This window comes from Somniosus microcephalus, chromosome 8 (assembly GCF_052327205.1).
Source record: "Somniosus microcephalus isolate GS21.2 chromosome 8, FLI_Smic_1.0, whole genome shotgun sequence".
Lineage (NCBI taxonomy): Eukaryota > Metazoa > Chordata > Chondrichthyes > Squaliformes > Somniosidae > Somniosus > Somniosus microcephalus.
The window spans coordinates 272,696,931-272,715,866 of record NC_140994.1 but is presented as its reverse complement, the minus strand read 5'-3'; the positions used below and the strand labels follow the sequence as shown (position 1 = coordinate 272,715,866).

The window sequence follows — 18,936 nt, the reverse complement described above, 5'->3', positions numbered from 1 at the left end:
TTTCCGCAGAGACTGAATCTGTGATATGTTACGTTAAACATGAAGTTATATATGTATATATGTTATTACGTTATGTTAAATGGGGGGGTGACTATAAAGCTAAGAAGGGAGGAGTGTTGTGTATGTAACCTGTTCCACCTTAAGAGAGCTTAAGCCTGTTCCACCTTAAGAGATGTACTACTTTCTCAGGCTGCTGTAGACGTAATACCGGGGGTGAACACACCGGTATATAAGCACTGTGCAGTAATCTTGTATTCAGCATAGTCCCTACCTCCAACCAGTAAAGACCTGTTTTTATTGTTACTCATTAGTCTGTGTTTTAATTAACTAAATAATTCACAGACTTAACACTCTTCTTGTTGACCCACTGGCTGCATTTCTTGGGTGTGTGAAATGAGGGAGACAGAAGGGTGGAGTTGTGCTGATGGGAGGGCAGGAAGCCTAGAGGTGCAGGCGAGAAGGAGGATAACATATAAGGATACCAGCTTCTTGTATCCTTTCGGCCCCGCCGCTGGCCAAGGGCTCAGCCACACCCTGCCAAGAATGACCTGCATTGTCTCCTCCATGGGGGTGAGATGATACTAGGAATGGTAGATGTGCCTCGTCATTGGTGCAGATTGTTGGTAGGTGAGTGATTGGATGTCCTGCATTTAGCAGTGTGTGAGGCTAGTGGTGCAGTTGGTAGGTGATGGCTTTTTAAGATGCATTCACTGACCTTGACCAGTGGTCTAAGGTCATGAAGCTTCTTTGGGCACTGGAGCCAGGTGGTGAGAGCGACACTGCTGGCAGTGACGGTCTTGGTAATGTACTCCCACATTGTTCCTTCTGGCGGGCCTCCTGGCCCCTGTGGGTAGAGGGCCACTCTTGCAGTGCTGACCCCCTGCACAAAGCTGGAGTGCTGCGTGCGCGACTCTGGGTGCCCCTTCCCTGGCTTGCTGAACCATTTGTGTTCGTGCTAAGGCAGTTTTCCCATTTGTTCAGTTTAGGAAGATAATTCAGCTTTAAGAGCTGAATAATCACATTTGGAACTTCTTTTAAATATGGAATATTTGTAAAAAGACAGAAAGGGCTGAAAAATGTATCAGTGCATTTTATTTTCCCTTGCTTCAATCTCTCCGGCTCAGAGTCATTGAGCTGGAGTGCGAGTTGGAGACACTCCGACACAAAGGAGGGGGAGGAATTTCTGGACAGTTTTATCCAGAATACAGTCACACCCCAGAGGAAAGCACAGGTTCAGGAAGGGGAGGGTGTGACTGTTAGGGAGCCGGGTAGCGGGGATCTAGGAGAGGTTGAGAAGGAGGTCCCACAGACACTGGTCCTGTCCAACAGGTACAATGTACTCGCTACCTGTGAGGACAAGGAGAAAGACTGCGGGGAGGACAGCCACATTGCAGACCAAGGCACCGTGGCTCAGAAGGCTGTCCAAGGGGGGGAAGAGCAAAATAGAAATGTGGTAGTGACAGGGGACTCTATAATTAGGGGGATAGACAGCATCCTCAGCAGCCAAGAACATTAATCCCAAAGGGTGTGTTGCCTACTTGGTGCCAGGGTAAGGGATATCTCACAGCGGCTGGAGAGGAAGTTGGAAAGGGAGGGGGCAAATCCAGTTGTCGTGGTCCATGTTGGAAAAAAACGACATAGGTAGGAACAGGGAAGAGGTCCTGCTGAAAGAGTATCAGGAGTTAGGATCTAAATTAAAAAGCAGGACCTCGAGGGTAATAATCTCTGGATTATTGCCCGAGCCACGTGCAAATTGGCACAGAAACAGATAGATCAGGAAAATTAATACATTGCTAAAGGGCTGGTGTGGGAAAGAGGGGATCCTTTTCATGGGACACTGGCACCAGTTCTGGGACAGGAAGGAGCTGTACCGATGGGACGGGTTCCACCTGAACCGGGACCCATGTCCTAGCGGAAAGGGTAAATAGGGAAGTGACAAAGGCTTTAAACTAGTAAGATGGGGGGAAGGACCTACAAGAAACATAACCAGCTTAAATATAAACAAAACAGGAAAAGAGAGCACAGGAAAGAATAAAGTAAGGGAGGACATTCATGGCAAGGAAATAAATAGAGTTATAGAACAGAAATCTAAAAAGATGGTTAAACATAAAGTGAGAGGAAATCCTATTAAAAATTAGTTAAACTGCCTGTACGGCAATGCACTCAGTGTCCGTAATAAAACAGGGGAGCTGGAGGCAATGATATGGTGTGAGGAACCAGACATTGTAGGGATTACTGAGAGATGGCTACAGAAAAATCAGGATTGGGAATTAAACATTGCAGGGTATAACAGATTTAGAAAAGATAGGGAGGGAAAAAGGGGATGTGGAGTAGCTGTAGTTATTAAGGATAACAATGGCAGTAGAAAAAAGTGACACAGCTATCAGCAAGACAAAAATAGAATCCATATGGATAGAGATAAAAGATAATAAAGGATCAATCACACTAATAGGTGTAGTCTACAGACCACCTAATAGTGGAAGGGAGTTGGAGGAAGAAATATGCAGACAAATTAGGGAAATGAGTAAAAAACATAGAATAATAATCATGGGGGATTTCAACTACCCCAATATTAATTAGACAGAAGAGGTAGGTAAAGGGGATAAGGGAATGGAGTTCCTACAATGTGTACAGGACACCTTCTAACCCAATATGTGAAAAGCCCAACAAAGAAGGATTCGATATTGGATCTAGTAATGGGGAATGAATCAGAGCAGATAAGAGAAGTAAAGGTAGGGGAACATATAGGCAATAGTGACCATAATATAATATGCTTTAAGATGATAACTGAGAAGGACATAAGTATAATGAAAACCAAGGTAATAGATTGGAGGAAAGCTGATTTTGAGGGGCTGAGAATAGAACTTGGGAAAATAAAATGGGCAACAATATTGGCAAACAACAATGTAGAACAGCAATGGGAAACATTTAAAATGGTGTTCAACAGAGTGCAGGAACAATATATTCCGCAAAAAGGAAAGAACAAACTAAACAATAATGAGACTCCATGGATGAATGAAGACATAAGGGAACAATTGAGGGTAAGGAAAGAGGCATACATTAAGTACATAGACAGTAGGGGAGTGCATGATAAGAGAATACGAAAAGATTAGGAGAGAAGTCAAAAAAACAATCAGGGAGGCAAAGGGGAACTATGAAATTAAATTATCAAGGAACATAAAACAAAACAGTAAAATATTTTATAGGCACATCAATAAAAAAAGGAAGGTTGGGATGGGAATAGGGCCATTAAGGGATAGACAGGAAATTATCACAGGTAACGATAGAGAGATGGCAGAAATATTAAATAATTATTTTACTCCAGTATTTACCAGGGAGATCGAACAGGTGGACATGACATAGGATGATGAGATTAGTAATGAGATAAGTGCATTTAAAATAAAAAGAGGGGATATATTAAATAAATTAATCAAACTCAAAAAGGATAAAACCCCTGGTCTGGAAGGATTGCATCCGGACTTTTTGATAAACCGGCACCATGCCAGTCCCGTCGGTGCCGGATAAAAAAGAGTTTCCTGTATATATTAATGACCTAGATGAGGGAACTAGATGTAATATCTCCAAGATTGCAGACGACACAAAGCTGGGTGGGCGTGTGTGCTGTGAGGAGGATGCAGAGAAACTCCAGTACGATTTGGACAGGTTGGGTGATTGGGCAGATGCATGGCAGATGCAGTATAATGTGGATAAATGCGAGGTTATCCACTTTGGTGGCAAAAACAGGAAGGCAGATTATTATCTGAACGGCAATAGATTGGGAAAAGAGGAAGTGCAACGAGACCTGGGTGTCCTTGTGCACCAGTCGCTGAAGGTAAGCATGCAGGTGCAGCAGGCGGTTAAGAAGGCAAATGGTATGTTGGCCTTCATAGCGAGAGGATTCGAGTTCAGGAGCAAGGATGTCTTGCTGCAGTGTACAGGGCCTTGGTGAGACCACACCTTGAGTATTGTGTGCAGTTTTGGTCACCTTATCTGAGGAAGGATGTTCTTGCCACGGAGGGAGTGCAGCGAAGATTCACCAGACTGATACCTGGGATGGCAGGAATGACGTATGAGGAGAGATTGGGTCGATTCGGCTTATATTCGCTAGAGTTTAGAAGAATGAGAGGGGATCTCATTGAAACTTATTAAATTCTAACAGGACTAGACAGACTAGATGCAGGAAGGCTGTTCCCGATGGCGGGGGAGTACAGAACCAGGGGTCACAGCCTAAGGATAAGGGGTAAGCCATTTAAAACTGAGATGACCAGAGAGTGGTGAACCTGTGGAATTCTCTACCACAGAAGGCAGTAGAGGCCAATACATTAAATATATTTAAGAAGGAGTTGGATATATTTCTTAAGGCTAAAGGGATCAAGGGGTATGGGGAGAAAGCAGGGACCGGGTACTGAATTTGGATGATCAGCCATGATCACATTGAATGGCGGAGCAGGCTCAAGGGGCCGAATGGCCTTATCCTACTCCTATCATCTATGTTTCTATGTTTCTATGTTTCTATGTGACTGTACTCTGTGACTGTACTCTGTGACTGTACTCTGTGATTGTACTCTGTGCCTGTACTCTGTAACTGTACTCTGTGACTGTACTTTGTGACTGTACTCTGTGACTGTACTCTGTGATTGTACATTGTGACTGTACTCTGTGACTATACTCTGTGACTGTACTCTGTGACTGTACTCTGTGACTGTACATTGTGACTGTACTCTGTGATTATACTCTGATTGTACTCTGTGACTGTACATTGTGACTGTACTCGGTGACTGTACTCCGTGATTGTACTTTGTGACTGTACTCTGTGACTGTACTCTGTGACTGTACTCTGTGACTGTACTCTGTGACTGTACATTGTGACTGTACTCTGTGATTATACTCTGATTGTACTCTGTGACTGTACATTGTGACTGTACTCGGTGACTGTACTCCGTGATTGTACTTTGTGACTGTACTCTGTGACTGTACTCTTTGATTGTACTCTGTAACTGTACTCTGTGACTATACTCTGTGACTGTACTCTGTGACTGTACATTGTGATTGTAGTTTGTGACTGTACTCTGTGATTGTACTCTGTAACTGTACTCTGTGACTGTACTCTGTGACAGTACTCTTTGACTGTACTTTGTGACTGTACTCTGTGACTGTACTTTGTGACTGTACTTTGTGACTGTACTTTGTGACTGTACTGTGTGACTGTACTGTGTGACTGTACTCTGTGACTGTACTCTGTGATTGTACTCTGTGACTGCACTCTGTGACCATGCTCTGTGCCTGTACTCTGCGCCTGTACTCTGCGACTGTACTCTGCACCTGTACTCTGTGCCTGTACTCTGTGACTGTACTCTGTGACTGTACTCTGTGCCTGTACACTGTAACTGTACTCTGCGCCTGTACTCTGTGATTGTACTCTGTGATTGTATTCTGTGACTGTACTCTTTGACTGTACTCTGTGACCATGCTCTGTGCCTGTACTCTGTGACTGTACTCTGTGACTGTACACTGTAACTCTACTCTGCGCCTGTACTCTGTGCTTGTACTCTGTGACTGTACTCTGTGACTGTACTCTGTGACCATGCTCCGTGCCTGTACTCTGTGCCTGTACACTGTAACTCTACTCTGCACCTGTACTCTGTGACTGTACTCTCTGTACTCTGTGGTTGTACTCTGTGCCTGTACCCTGTGACTGTACTCTGTGATTGTACTCTGTGATTGTTCATTGTGACATTACTCTGTGATTGTACTTTGTGACTGTACTCTGTGATTGTACTCTGTGACTGCACTCTGTGATTGTACTCTGTGACTGTACTCTGTGATTGTACTTTGTGACTGTACTCTGTGATTGTACTCCGTGACTGTACTCTGTGATTGTACTCTGTAACTGTACTCTGTGATTGTACTCTGTGACTACTCTGTGATTGTACTCTGTGACTGTACTCTGTGATTGTACTCTGTGACTGTACTTTGTGACTATACTCTGTGACTGTACTCTGTGATTGTACTCTGTGATTGTACTCTGTGCCTGTACTCTGTGCCTGTACTCTGTGACCATGCTCTGTGACTGTACTCTGCGACTGTACTCTGTGATTGTACTCTGTGACTGTACTCTGTGACCATGCTCTGTGCCTGTACTCTGTGACTGTACTCTCTGACTGTACACTGTAACTCTACTCTGCGCCTGTACTCTGTGATTGTACTCTGTGACTGTACTCTGTGACTGTACTCTGTGACCATGCTCCGTGCCTGTACTCTGTGCCTGTACTCTGTGACTGCACTCTGTGATTGCACTCTGTGATTGCACTCTGTGATTGTTCTCTGTGACTTTACTCTGTGATTGTACTTTGTGACTGTACTCTGTGACCATGCTCTGTGCCTGTACTCTGTGACTGTACACTGTAACTCTACTCTGTGCCTGTACTCTGTGACTGTACTCTGTGATTGTACTCTGTGGTTGTACTCTGTGATTGTACTCCGTGCCTGTACTCTGTGACTGTAATCTGTGATTGTACTCTGTGATTGTTCTCTGTGACTTTACTCTGTGATTGTACTTTGTGACTGTACTCTGTGATTGTACTCTGTGACTGCACTCTGTGATTGTACTCTGTGACTGTACTCTGTGATTGTACTTTGTGACTGTACTCTGTGATTGTACTCTGTGACTGTACTCTGTGATTGTACTCTGTGACTACTCTGTAATTGTACTCTGTAACTGTACTTTTTGACTATACTCTGTGACTGTACTCTGTGACTGTACTCTGTGATTGTACTCTGTGATTGTTCTCTGTGACTGTACTCTGTGATTGTACTTTGTGACTATACTCTGTGACTGTACGCTGACGACACCCAGCTCTACCTCACCACCACTTCTCTTGACTCCTCCACGGCCTCTAAATTGTCAGACTGCTTGTCCAATATCCAGTTCTCTAATTAAATATTAGGAAGAGCATAGCCATTGTTTTTGGTCCCCGCCACATTCTCCGTTCCCTAGCCACTGACTCCATGCCTCTCCCTAACATCTGTCTGTGGCTGAACCACACTGTTCGCAACATCTGTGTCATATTTGGCCCTGAAATGAGCTTCTGACCACATATCCATGGCATAACTAAGACCGCCTATTTTCACCTCTGTAACATCACCCGTCTCCGCCTTTGCCTCAGCTCATCCACTGCTGAAAACCTCATCCATGCCTTTGTTGCCTCTAGTCTTGACTATTCCAATGCATTCCTGGCTGGCCTCCCACATTCTACCCTACATAAACTCGAGGTCATCCAAAACTGCCCGTGTCCTAACTCACACCAAGTCCCGTTCACCCATCACCCTTGTGCTACATTGGCTCCTTGTTAAGCAACGCCTCAATTTCAAATCCCTCCATGGCCTCGCCCCTCCCTATCTCTGTAACCTCCTCCAGCCCCACAACATCCTCCCCCCCCCCGCCAGATATCTGCGCTCCTTCAATTCTGCCCTCTTGAGCATCCCTGATTATAATTGCTGAATCATTGGTGGCCGTGCCATCAGCTGCCTGGGCTCTAAGCTCTGGAATTCCCTTCCTAAACCTCTCCACCTCTCTCTCCTCCTTTAAGACGCTCCTTAAAACCTCTCTTTTTGACCAAACTTTTGGTTTCCTGCCCTAATTTCTCCTTCCGTGGCTCAATGTCAAATGTTTTTGTCTTATAGCACTCCTGTGAAGCGCCTTTGTACGTTTTACTACATTACAGGCACTATACAAATACAAGTTGTTGTTGTTGTTACTCTATGACTGTACGTGCCTGTACTGCTCTGCTGCCTGTATTTGCTGACATTGCTTGTATTGCAGGTCAGTGTGATCAGAGGAACCTATCTGGGATTTCATTACATGAGCAAAAAGACTGGAGCTGCAGGAGGAGTGATAATTAACGTTTCCTCCTTGGCAGGTATGGAACACTTCACATAAACATCTAAATATCTGTACCCGGGGTAGGCTGACTGACTGTACCCGGGGTAGACTGACTGTACCCAGCGTATACTGACTGTACCCAGGGTAGAGTGACTGTACCCGGCGTATACTGACTGTACCCTGTGTATACTGACTGTACCCAGGGTAGAGTGACTGTACCCGGGGTAGACTGACTGTACCCGGCGTATACTGACTGTACCCAGGGTAGAGTGACTGTACCCGGCGTATACTGACTGTACCCTGTGAATTCTGACTGTACCCAGGGTAGACTGACTGTACCCAGGGTAGACTGACTGTACCCGGCATATACTCACTGTACCCAGGGTAGACTGACTGTACCCAGCGTATACTGACTGTATCCGGGGTATACTGACTGTACCCGGGGTATACTGACTGTACCTGGGGTAGTCTCACTGACTGTACCCGGGATAGACTCACTGACTGTACCCAGGTTTTTCTGACTGTATTCAGTGTATACTGACTGTACCTGGTGTATACTGACTGTATGTGGGGTATACTGACTGTACCCGGGGTAGACTCACGGACTGTACCCAGGGTATACTGACTGTACCCGGGGTATATTGACTGTGCCTGGGGTATACTGACTGTACCCGGGGTAGACTCACTGATGGTACCCGGGGTATATTGACTGTACCCAGGGTATACTGACTGTACCCAGGGTAGACTGGACGGTTTGCACCTGGGCAGGACCGGGACCGATGTCCTGGGGGAGTGTTTGCTAGTGCTGTTGGGGAGGGTTTAAACTAAAATGGCAGGGGGTTGAGGACCTGTGCAGGGAGACAGAGGAAAGGGAAGCAAGGATAGAAGCAAAAGACAGGAAGGAGAAAAGCAAAAGTGGAAGGCAGAGAAATCAAGTATGTAAATCAAACAGGGCCACAGTAAATAATAATTCTGAAAGGACTAAGAGTGTTAAAAAAGCAAGCCTGAAGGCTTTGTGTCTTAATGCGAGGAGCATTCATAATAAGGTGGATGAATTAGCTGCGCAAATAGATGTAAAAGAATATGATATAATTGGGATTACGGAGACATGGCTCCAGGGTGACCAAGGCGGGGAATTCAACATCCAGGGGCATTCAATATTCAGGAAGGACAGGCAAAAAGGAAAAGGAGGTGGGGTAGCATTGCTGGTTAAAGAGGAGATTAACACAATAGTAAGGAAGGATATTAGCTCTGATGATGTGGAATCTGTATGGATAGAGCTGAGAAATACCAAGGGGCAGAAAACGTTAGTGGGAGTTGTATACAGACTCACAAACAGTAATGCTGAGGTTGGGGATGGCATTAAACAGGAAATTAGAGATGCGTGCATTAAGGGAACAGCAGTTATCACGGGTGACTTTAATCTACATATAAATTGGTCTAACCAAATTAGTAACAATACTGTGGAAGAGGAATTCCTATAGGGGATGGTTTCCTGGACCAATATGTCGAGGAACCAACTAGAGATCAGGCCGTCTTAGACAGGGTATTATGTAATGAGAAAGGATTGATTAGCAATCTTGTTGTGCGAGGCCCCTTGGGGAGGAGCAATCATAATATGATAGAATTCTTCATTAAGATGGAGAGTGAAGTAGTTGACTCAGAGACCAGGGTCCTGAATTTAAATAAAGGAAACTATGATGGTATGAGGTGCGAGTTGGCTAGGATGGATTGGGGAATGTTACTTAAATGATTGACGGTGGATAGGCAATGACAAATATTTAAAGATCGCATGGATGAACTACAGAATTTGTTCATCCCTGTCTGGCATAAAAATAAAACAAAAAAGGGAAAATGGAATAGCATAAGATCCAAGGAGAGGACATATAAACTGACCAGAAAAAGCAGCAAACCTGAGGATTGTGTCATAGTCATAGAGTCATAGAGTTTTACAGCACAGAAAGAGGCCCTTCGGCCCATCGTGTCTGCGCCGCCCATCCATCCCTGTCCAGTCTAATCCCATTTTCCAGCATTTGGTCCATAGCCTTGTATGCAATGGCATTCCAAGTGCTCATCCAAATGCTTCTTGAATGTTGTGAGGGTTCCTGCCTCTACCACCCTTTTGGGCATTGAGTTCCACATTCCAACCACCCTCTGGGTGAAAAAGTTCCTCCTCAAATCCCCTCTAAATCTCCTGCCCCTTACCCTGAATCTATGCCCCCTTGTTATTGACCCCCCTACTAAGGGGAAAAGTTCCTCTTTGTCTACCCTATCTATGCCCCTCATCATTTTGTATACCTCAATCAGGTCCCCCCTCAGCCTTCTTTGCTCCAAGGAAAACAACCCCAGCCTGTTTAGTCTTTATCATAGCTGAGGCGCTCCATCCCAGGTAACATCCTGGTGAATCTTCTCTGCACCCTCTCCAAAGCAATCACATCCTTCCTATAGTGAGGCGACCAGAACTGCACACAGTACTCCAGCTGTGGCCTCACCAGCGTTTTGTACAGCTCCATCATAACCTCCCTGCTCTTATATTCTATGCCTCGGCTAATGAAGGCAAGTATCCCATATGCCTTTTTAACCACCTTATCTACCTGTTCCGCTGCCTTCAGGGATCTATGTACATGTACACCAAGGTCCCTCTGATTGTGGGCAGTTTAGGATTCAGCAAAGGAGGACAAAAAGATTAATTAAGAGGGGGAAAACAGAGTATGAAAGTAAGCTTGCAGTGAACATAAAAACTGACTGTAAAAGCTTCTATAGATATGTGAAGAGAAAAATATTGGTGAAGTCAAGTGTAAGTCCCTTGCAGTCAGAATCAGGGGAATTTATAATGGGGAACAAAGAAATGGCTGACCAATTAAATACATTATTTGGCTCTGCCTTCATAAAGGAGGACACAAATAACCTCCCAGAGATGTCGGGGAACATAGGGTCTAATGAGAGGGAGGAACTGAATGAAATCAGTATTTGTAGGGAAATGGAGTTAGTGAAATTGACGGGATTGAAGGCCGATAAATCCCCAGGGCCTGATAATCTACATCCTAGGGTACTTAAGGAAGTGGCCCTAGAAATAGTAGATGCATTGCTGGCCATCTTCCAAAATTCTATACACTCTGGCACAGTTCCCATGGATTGGAGGGTTGCTAATGTAACTCCACTATTTAAAAAAGGTGGTAGAGAGAAAACAGGGAATTATAGACCGGTAAGCCTGACATCGGTAGTGGGGGAAATGCTCGAGTCCATTATAAAAGATGTAATAGCAGAGCACTTGGAAAACAGTGACAGGATCAGACAAAGTCAACATGGATTTACAAAAGGTAAATCATGCTTGACTAATCTACTGAAATTTTTTGAGGATGTAACTGGTAGAATAGATCAGGGAGAACGAGTAGATGTGGTGTATTTGGACTTTCAGAAGGCTTTCGATAAGGTTCCGCATAAGAGATTAGCGTGTAAAGTTAAAGCACATGGGATTGGGTGTAAGTTACTGACTTGGATAGAGAAACTGGTTGGCAGACAGGAAGCAAAGGGTTGGAATAAACGGGTCTTTTTCCGAGTGGCGGGCAGTGACTAGTGGGGTACCGCAGGGATCGGTGCTAGGACCCCAGCTATTCCCAATATATATTAATGATCTAGACAAGGGAACTAGATGTAATATCTCCAAGTTTGTAAATGACACAAAGCTGGGTGGGCATGTGTGCTGTAAGGAGGATGCCGAGAAACTCCAGTATGATTTGGACAGGTTGGGTGATTGGGCAGATGCATGGCAAATGCAGTATAATGTGGATAAATGCGAGGTTATCCACTTTGGTGGCAAGAGCAGGAAGACAGATTATTATCTGAACGGCAATAGATTGGGAAAAGGGGAAATGCAACGAGACCTGGGTGTCCTTGTGCACCAGTCGCTGAAGGTAAGCATGCAGGTGTAGCAGGCGGTTAAGAAGGCAAATGGTATGTTGGCCTTCATAGCGAGAGGATTCGAGTACAGGAGCAAGGATGTCTTGCTGCAGTTGTACAGGGCCTTGGTGAGACCACACCTTGAGTATTGTGTGCAGTTTTGGTCGCCTTATCTGAGGAAGGATGTTCTTACCTGGATGGCAGGAATGACTTATGAGGAGAGATTGGGTCGATTGGGCTTATACTTGCTGGAGTTTAGAAGAATGAGAGGGGATCTCATTGAAACTTATAAAATTCTAACAGGACTAGACAGACTAGATGCAGGAAGGCTGTTCCCGATGGCGGGGGAGTCCAGAACCAGGGGTCACAGACTAAAGATAAGGGGTAAGCCATTTAGGACTGAGATGAGGAGGGATTTCTTCACCCAAAGAGTGGTGAACCTGTGGAATTCTCTACCACAGAAGGCAGTAGAGGCCAATTCATTAAATATATTCAAGAAGGAATTAGATATATTTCTTAAGGCTAAGGGGATCAATAGATATGGGGGTACTGAATTTGGATGATCAGCCATGATCTCATTAAATGGCGGAAGAGGCACGAGGGGCCGAATGGCCTACTCCTGCTCCTATGTTCTATATTTCTATGTTTCTATGTAGACTCACTGACTGTACCCGGGTTTTTCTGACTGTACCTGGGGTATACTGACTGTACCTGGGGTATACTGACAGTACCCGGGTTATACTGACTGTACCCGGGTTATACTGACTGTACCCGGGGTATACTTACTGTACCCGGGGTAGACTCACTGACTGTACCTGGGTTATACTGACTGTACCCAGGGTAGACTGACTCCAGCTGGGGTGTACTGACTGTACCCGGGATAGACTCACTGACTGTTCCCGGGGTAGACTCACTGGCTGTACCCGGGGTAGACTCACTGACTGTACCCAGGATTGACTCACTGACTGTACCCAGGGTATACTGATTGTACCCGGGGTATATTGACTGTACCTGGGGTAGATTCACTAACTGTACCCGGGATAGACTGTCTTACTGTACCCAGGGTAGAATCACCAACTGTACCTGGGATAAACTGACAGTACACGGGGTAGACTCACTGACTGTACCCTTGATAGATTGACTGACTGTACCCAGGGTAGACTCACTGACTGTACCCGGGAATACTGATTATACCTGGTGTATACTGACTGTACCCAGGGTAGACTCACTGACTGTACCTGGGAATACTGATTATACCTGGCGTACACTGACTGTACCTGGGGTATACTGACTTTACCCGGGGTAGACTGACTGTACCCGGGGTAGACTCACTGACTGTACCCGGGATAGACTCACTGACTGTACCCGGGGTAGACTCACTGGGGTAGAAATTCGGTTGTTTGCGCCACCCGTTAGTGGCTGTGAAGATGACTGTTGCCATAAACTTCTACACAAGCGGCTCCTTTCTGGCCGCAACTAGGGACATAGCCAACATCTCGCAGTTCACGATGCATTGCTGCATCCGTCAAGTGACTGATGCCCTGTTTAAAAGGAGGCGGCAGTACATCTCCTTCCCAATGACCCCGGACAAGTAGCGGGAGCGCGCAGAGGGCTTCGCAGCAATAGCGGACTTCCCCATGGTGCAGGGTGCCATTGACTGCACGCACGTGGCTTTGCGTGCGCCTGTATTGAATGCGGAGGAGTTCCGCAACCGCAAGGGGTTCCATTCCTTGAATGTCCAGCTGGTCTGTGACCACCGACAGCTGATCCTCGCAGTGAATGCCCAGTTCCCTGGCAGCAGCCACGACGCCTTCATCCTACGCCAGACTTCTGTTGCAGACCTTTTCGAGGCCCCGGCTCACCCAGGAGGCTGGCTTCTTGGGGACAAGGGCTATCCTCTGTGCCCGTGGCTGATGACCCCGCTCCGTTCGCTCAGCACCCCTGCTGAAGAACGCTACAATGCGAGCCATCAGGCAACGAGGAACATTGTGGAGCACACAATCGGTGTGCTGAAGCAGCGGTACCGCTGTCTGGGCCATTCCGGAGGAGCCCTTCAGTACTCACCTGAGCGAGTCTCCCACTTCGTGGTTGTATGTTGCATGCTGCATAACCTGGCAATCCTCAGGACCCAGCCAATGCCACCAGACATTGAAGCACCAGCAGAGGAGGAGGAGGAGGAGAAGGACCAGCTGCAGTGGAGACGTGCCAGTGGTGGCATCAGGAATGCTGTGATCCTGAGAGCGGACAGCAGCTCCCTGGTCGGCCGACACACTGGCACTCTGACGGGGCAGCACCGCAGCATGCGCAGCAATTGGCTGGTCCACAGATTGCTGGCCTGCTGTGGTGCTGCAAGGGCCCCGGGTAATCCTGCCCGATCCAGCAAGGGTGGCAGCAGTCAGTGGTCGCGTGGCCTCAATCTGCGTCTGCATGAGACCAGCGAGTGACTGCGTGGCAGCACTCAGCACTTGCATGGCAGGTGCCAGTGCTTCGGTGAAGCATAGTGGTTAGCACTGTTGCTTCACAGCGCCAGAGACCCGGGTTCGAATCCAGCCTCGGGCGACTGTCTGTGTGGAGTTTGCACATTCTCCCCGTGTTTGCGTGGGTTTTCTCCGGGTGCTCCGGTTTCCTCCCACAGTCCAAAGATGTGCGGGTTAGGTTGATTGGCTATGATAAATTGACCCTTAGTGTTAGGGGGATTAAATAGGTGGGGTTACAGGGATAGGGTGGGATATGTGTTGGGGTTACGGGGATCGGGTGGGATATGTGTCGGTGTAGGCTCGATGGGCCGAAATGGCCTCTATCTGCACTGTGGGGATTCTGTGTGTGATCTGTGTGTGAATCCTTTCCAGTGCTGCCCCGAAGCCCTGCGCACTCCTTGCCAGTGCTGTCCCGAAATCCTGCACACTCCTTGTCTGTGCTGAGCCGAAGTCTTGGACACTCCTTGCCAGTGTCTCGATGGATTCAGGCATTCTTGCCACTGCAGCCATGAGCCCAGTGGGCCTCAGCCCAGCCTGGGCGCTCATTCCTGCGAGGGCACGCACCTCTTCTGCGCTCTGTGCAGCAGCACTGGCGGCCTGACTTGCCCTCCGGGGAGACGGCCCCTGAGCTTCCCTACCCCCCTTGCGTTGCTGCAGGCTGCTGGTTCCTGGAGCTGGTTCCTCCTCAGAGCATTCCCTCCCGCTCCCCTCCAGGGAAGTAGTCTCCCCAGTCTGCAGATGGGCTGGCTCACCTGAGGGTGGTAGGGATGGTCCGGCTTCCTCCTGCTCATCGCCTCCAGAGTCAGTGGCAGTGGCAGCTTGAGGGCCCGGCTCCCGAGCTGGTGATGCAGCATCTGAAAGCAGGGAGGCTGAAGAGTGGCTTTAGCGAAAGGACAGGGTGGCAGCAAGGGATGCATGAGTGCTGCAATGCTCTGACTTGGGTCCAGAGTGAAAAAGCATGCTGGTGGGGGGAACAAGTGGAAGGAGAGAGTTCAAAAAGGTGATGACCTTACCATCGCTGTGCACAATGGGGTCGGCAGCTCCAGTGGTGACGGGACCACTCATCCGGCTTGCAACAATCTGGTGGACTCGCTCCTCGAGGTCTGTGAGGGTCTGCAGGTGAGGCCAGCCTCCCCCGGTACGAAGCTGCTCCCTGCGGTTCCTGGCCAGCTTGGCCTGCAAGAGAAAGGACGGGAAGTGAAGAAACATGCTGCACTGAGCTGACATCACATGCCCCCCCATGGTAGAATAGCCCTTACATTATGCACTGAGCTGACATCATTGAGCTAACGCCACTAAATAATCGAGTTCAACTTCGACGAACTATAACTAAGTTGTTTATTTACAGGAACAGGTTAAATACAACAGGTAAGGTAGCAGGTAAGATGGCTGACTGTAGGAGCACCGTGGTGTAGGTCTTTCCCCAGCGGGGACGCCACGAGGACTAACTAGAAGTTTCCAAACTCAACTGCTAGCAGGTTCCGAGCTCAACTGCCAGCAGGTTCCGAGCTCTACTGCCAGAAGGTTCCAAGCTCTGACGTCATGACATCGTCACGCAGAGTACAGGAATGAAGCCTGAGTGCAGTAACAGATACATTTAAAGGTAAGCTAAAGGGAATTATGTATCTCAATGTAAGGGACAACCGGTGGTATCGCCACATAGGCCCCCCCAGAATTCGCTTTAACGAAAGTCCAAGGATGAAATGGTCTGACGAGCTGGTGGTCACGGCGGTCGTGCTGTCTCGACTTGGTAGGCGAGGTCTGAAGATGCTGCTCGTGAGCGGATCCTTACGCGCGTTGTGGCGAATAAAGTGTATCCGTCAGGCGAAGGACCGTGGAGACGTGCGAAACAGCAGGCCTTGTCAGAGTGACGGGCAGGTTGGGCGGACGCGGGCGATGACTCTGTTGATGGTGGAACAAGTCCTTGTTCTGACGAAATCTGCAGGAACGCCAAACGAGCGATCCAGAAGGACTTGACAGGCGAGGTCGGTGAACTCGCCGACAGGTGAGCGAAACCTTCAGGAGGCTGGAACACGTGGAACGGTGTGTGCCATAATGCTACGACGTTAACACAACAGAGGGTGAAGAGTTGCTGCGTTGATCAGTGATCGGTGAGGCCAGCAACTTTCACGTGGCTGATCGCGGCCGCAGGATGTCCGTTGGACCCGTCCTCTATGTGTGCAGCTTCAGTAGACGTTTGCATTTGTTAAAGGGAAAACTGGAGAAAGGGCGGCAACGGTCCAGGTTGTTGTTGCTTTCGGGAGGGGTAAACTCTGCCTGGAGGGCGGCAATACTTGTAGTTATTGTAGATTTAGGAGAAACCAGCCATGAGGGCGGCAACGCTTTTCGTTCGCGCCGAAACTTGTAGTAGGTAACACAACCAGCAGGATGACGGGCTGGTGCGTCGTCGGCGGGGAAGGAGTCTTCGTTTTTCACGAGGGATAGGTCCTCATGGTTCGCAAGGGATGGGTCCTTGTGCGCGAGGAGTGTGTCCTCGCGTTTCGTGGGGGTGAGTCCTCGTGGCATCCCCGCAGGGCGCGCTCCAATTTTGTGGGCCTGAACATGCTGTACCCCGCGCTTGGAGAGATGTATACTTGCTGTTGCTTTGGACGTAGAGGCGGACAATCCGTGTGGCGGTAGGAAAGACGAGTACGGGGACCGTAAGCAAGTGCGTGGTCGGCGCCGCATCGATGTTCTCGCCGAACGGGGTTTCTACCTTTATAAAGCACGAGGGAGACTGTGGCTCCCTGGATTGCGGTAGCGACAGCAAAATGGCTGGTGCTTCCATGGCATGCTTCTTTTGTGAAAATTGCTCACAAAAAAACGGGGTCCGGTTGAGTTTTGTCCGTGTCAAACGGGATCTGCTCCAGACTGCGCTTACCTTGCGAATACGTCCGCAAAGACGGGGTCGCCTTTGGAGGAATCGGTGTTAGGCGGTTGCTGTTCCATGGTTGTTCGTCGATTGTGCGTCGGTCGTCTTGTGTGAAGATGAGGTTCAGGCGCGTGTTGCTACCATGAAAATCGTTCACGGATACGAGTTCACCAATTGTAGTGTTGGAATTGATGAGCTCCCATACTTACGTCGTTGGGTCACCAATGTCGCAATTCGTGTGCATCGCCACTAAATAATCGAGTTCGACTTCGATGAACTATAAATAAGTTGTTTATTTACAGGAACAGGTTAAATACAACAGGTAATGTAGTGTATGTACCCGTCTACCTTTAAGGGAACTATTGAATGTAACCGTTCACCTTTAAGGGAACTACTTTAGGTGTGGCACTATTTGTTTGGCTTCTGTATACTGTAATACCGATAGTGACCACACCAGTATATAAGTGTTGTAGCAGGATTTCTGGGGCAGATTCGCCCGGACCTTCGAATAGTAAAGACCTGTTTTGTTTGTTACTTCTGAAGTCTGTGTATTTATTAACTGCACAAACCACAGACTTTACAGGTAAGGTAGCAGGTAAGATGGCTGACTGTAGGAGCACCGTGGTGTAGGTCTTTCCCCAGCGGGGACGCCACGAGGACTAACTAGAAGTTTCCAAACTCAACTGCTAGCAGGTTCCTGTTGTGTATGTAATATGTGTGCTACTTTGAACCTATGGACAGGACTGCACTACTTGTAGGGCGTAGTGATACGCAGTACCACTCCTGGCCATAGGGGTATAAATAGTACTGTGGGTACTGATCTCCCCTCAGTTCCCGCCTGTGGGCATGAAGTAAAGACCTACGTATAGTCCCTACCTCCAACCAGTAAAGACCTGTTTGAGTTATACGTTTAAGTCTTTGTGTTAATTGTTCAATACAATACACATACTTAACACTGGCGACGAGTCAGGTTCTTACCCTGCGGCAGTTGAAGAGAGGTTTCAAACATCACCACCCCACTAGAAGCGACAGGCTTTAGGACTCTGAAGCCTCCATCAGCGACTGAGCACTGGAGTGCAGCAGCCATCCTGACAGCTTCCAGCGACTGACAGAAGTCTTTCTGCAGTTTCCTTGTTCAACCTAGGTGGTGGGGTAAGCCGTGCAGCGTTGGCTGCAAAGACAGGGCTGGGGAAGTTGGAGAAGATAAGGGCGATCGCAATCCCTGATAAGAGCCGCGGTGAAACGCGCGAGCGGGTAAGCCAGAGCCCGGGAGGGAGCGAGCAAGAGCCGCGCGAGCGGGTGAGCCAGAGGCCGGGAGCCGCTTCAAGTGCGAGGCGCAGCGCGGGCCAGCGATCGGGACCAAAGATAAGGGCCGCACTCGGACTGAAAGGCGCGGCGGCTGCAGAAGCTCAAGGTGCGAGAGCCGCGGTGCACAGCGCGGGCTATCGATCGTGGCGAAGATAAGGGCCGCACTCGGGGGCTGAAGGGAGACGGCGTCGGGGGACGGGTGAAGACCGCCAAGCGCGGGAAAACCACCATTTTGTGGGCGGAGGACGACGGCAAGAGCGGGAAGCCGCCATCTTTGATAACAAGTAAACAAAATAAAATCTGAGAAATTGCAAATCTACAATGCCTAAACACGGGAATATTAGTACCTTTGATAGTGACCTCGAAGATTGGGCCATATATGTTGAAAGAGTAAAAAATTATTGTAAGGCCAATAAAATTTGTGACCAAGATAAAGCTCTAACATTATTAAATTTAATGGGTGCGAAGACATACGGGCAATTGAAACACCTGTTATC

General features: G+C 48.0%; 1 protein-coding gene across 2 annotated transcripts in view; it reads left to right on the top strand.

Annotated features, from left to right (window-relative positions):
- The window catches only part of LOC147114407 (15-hydroxyprostaglandin dehydrogenase [NAD(+)]-like), a 131,424-nt gene that overhangs the window by 61,062 nt on the left and 51,426 nt on the right, over nucleotides 1-18,936 (top strand). For both annotated transcript variants that reach the window (XM_085996083.1, XM_085996084.1), the window contains exon 5: nucleotides 7,823-7,919. In XM_085996083.1, the coding sequence (XP_085852209.1) occupies nucleotides 7,823-7,919 (97 nt within the window). The remainder of the gene's footprint in view (nucleotides 1-7,822; nucleotides 7,920-18,936) is intronic.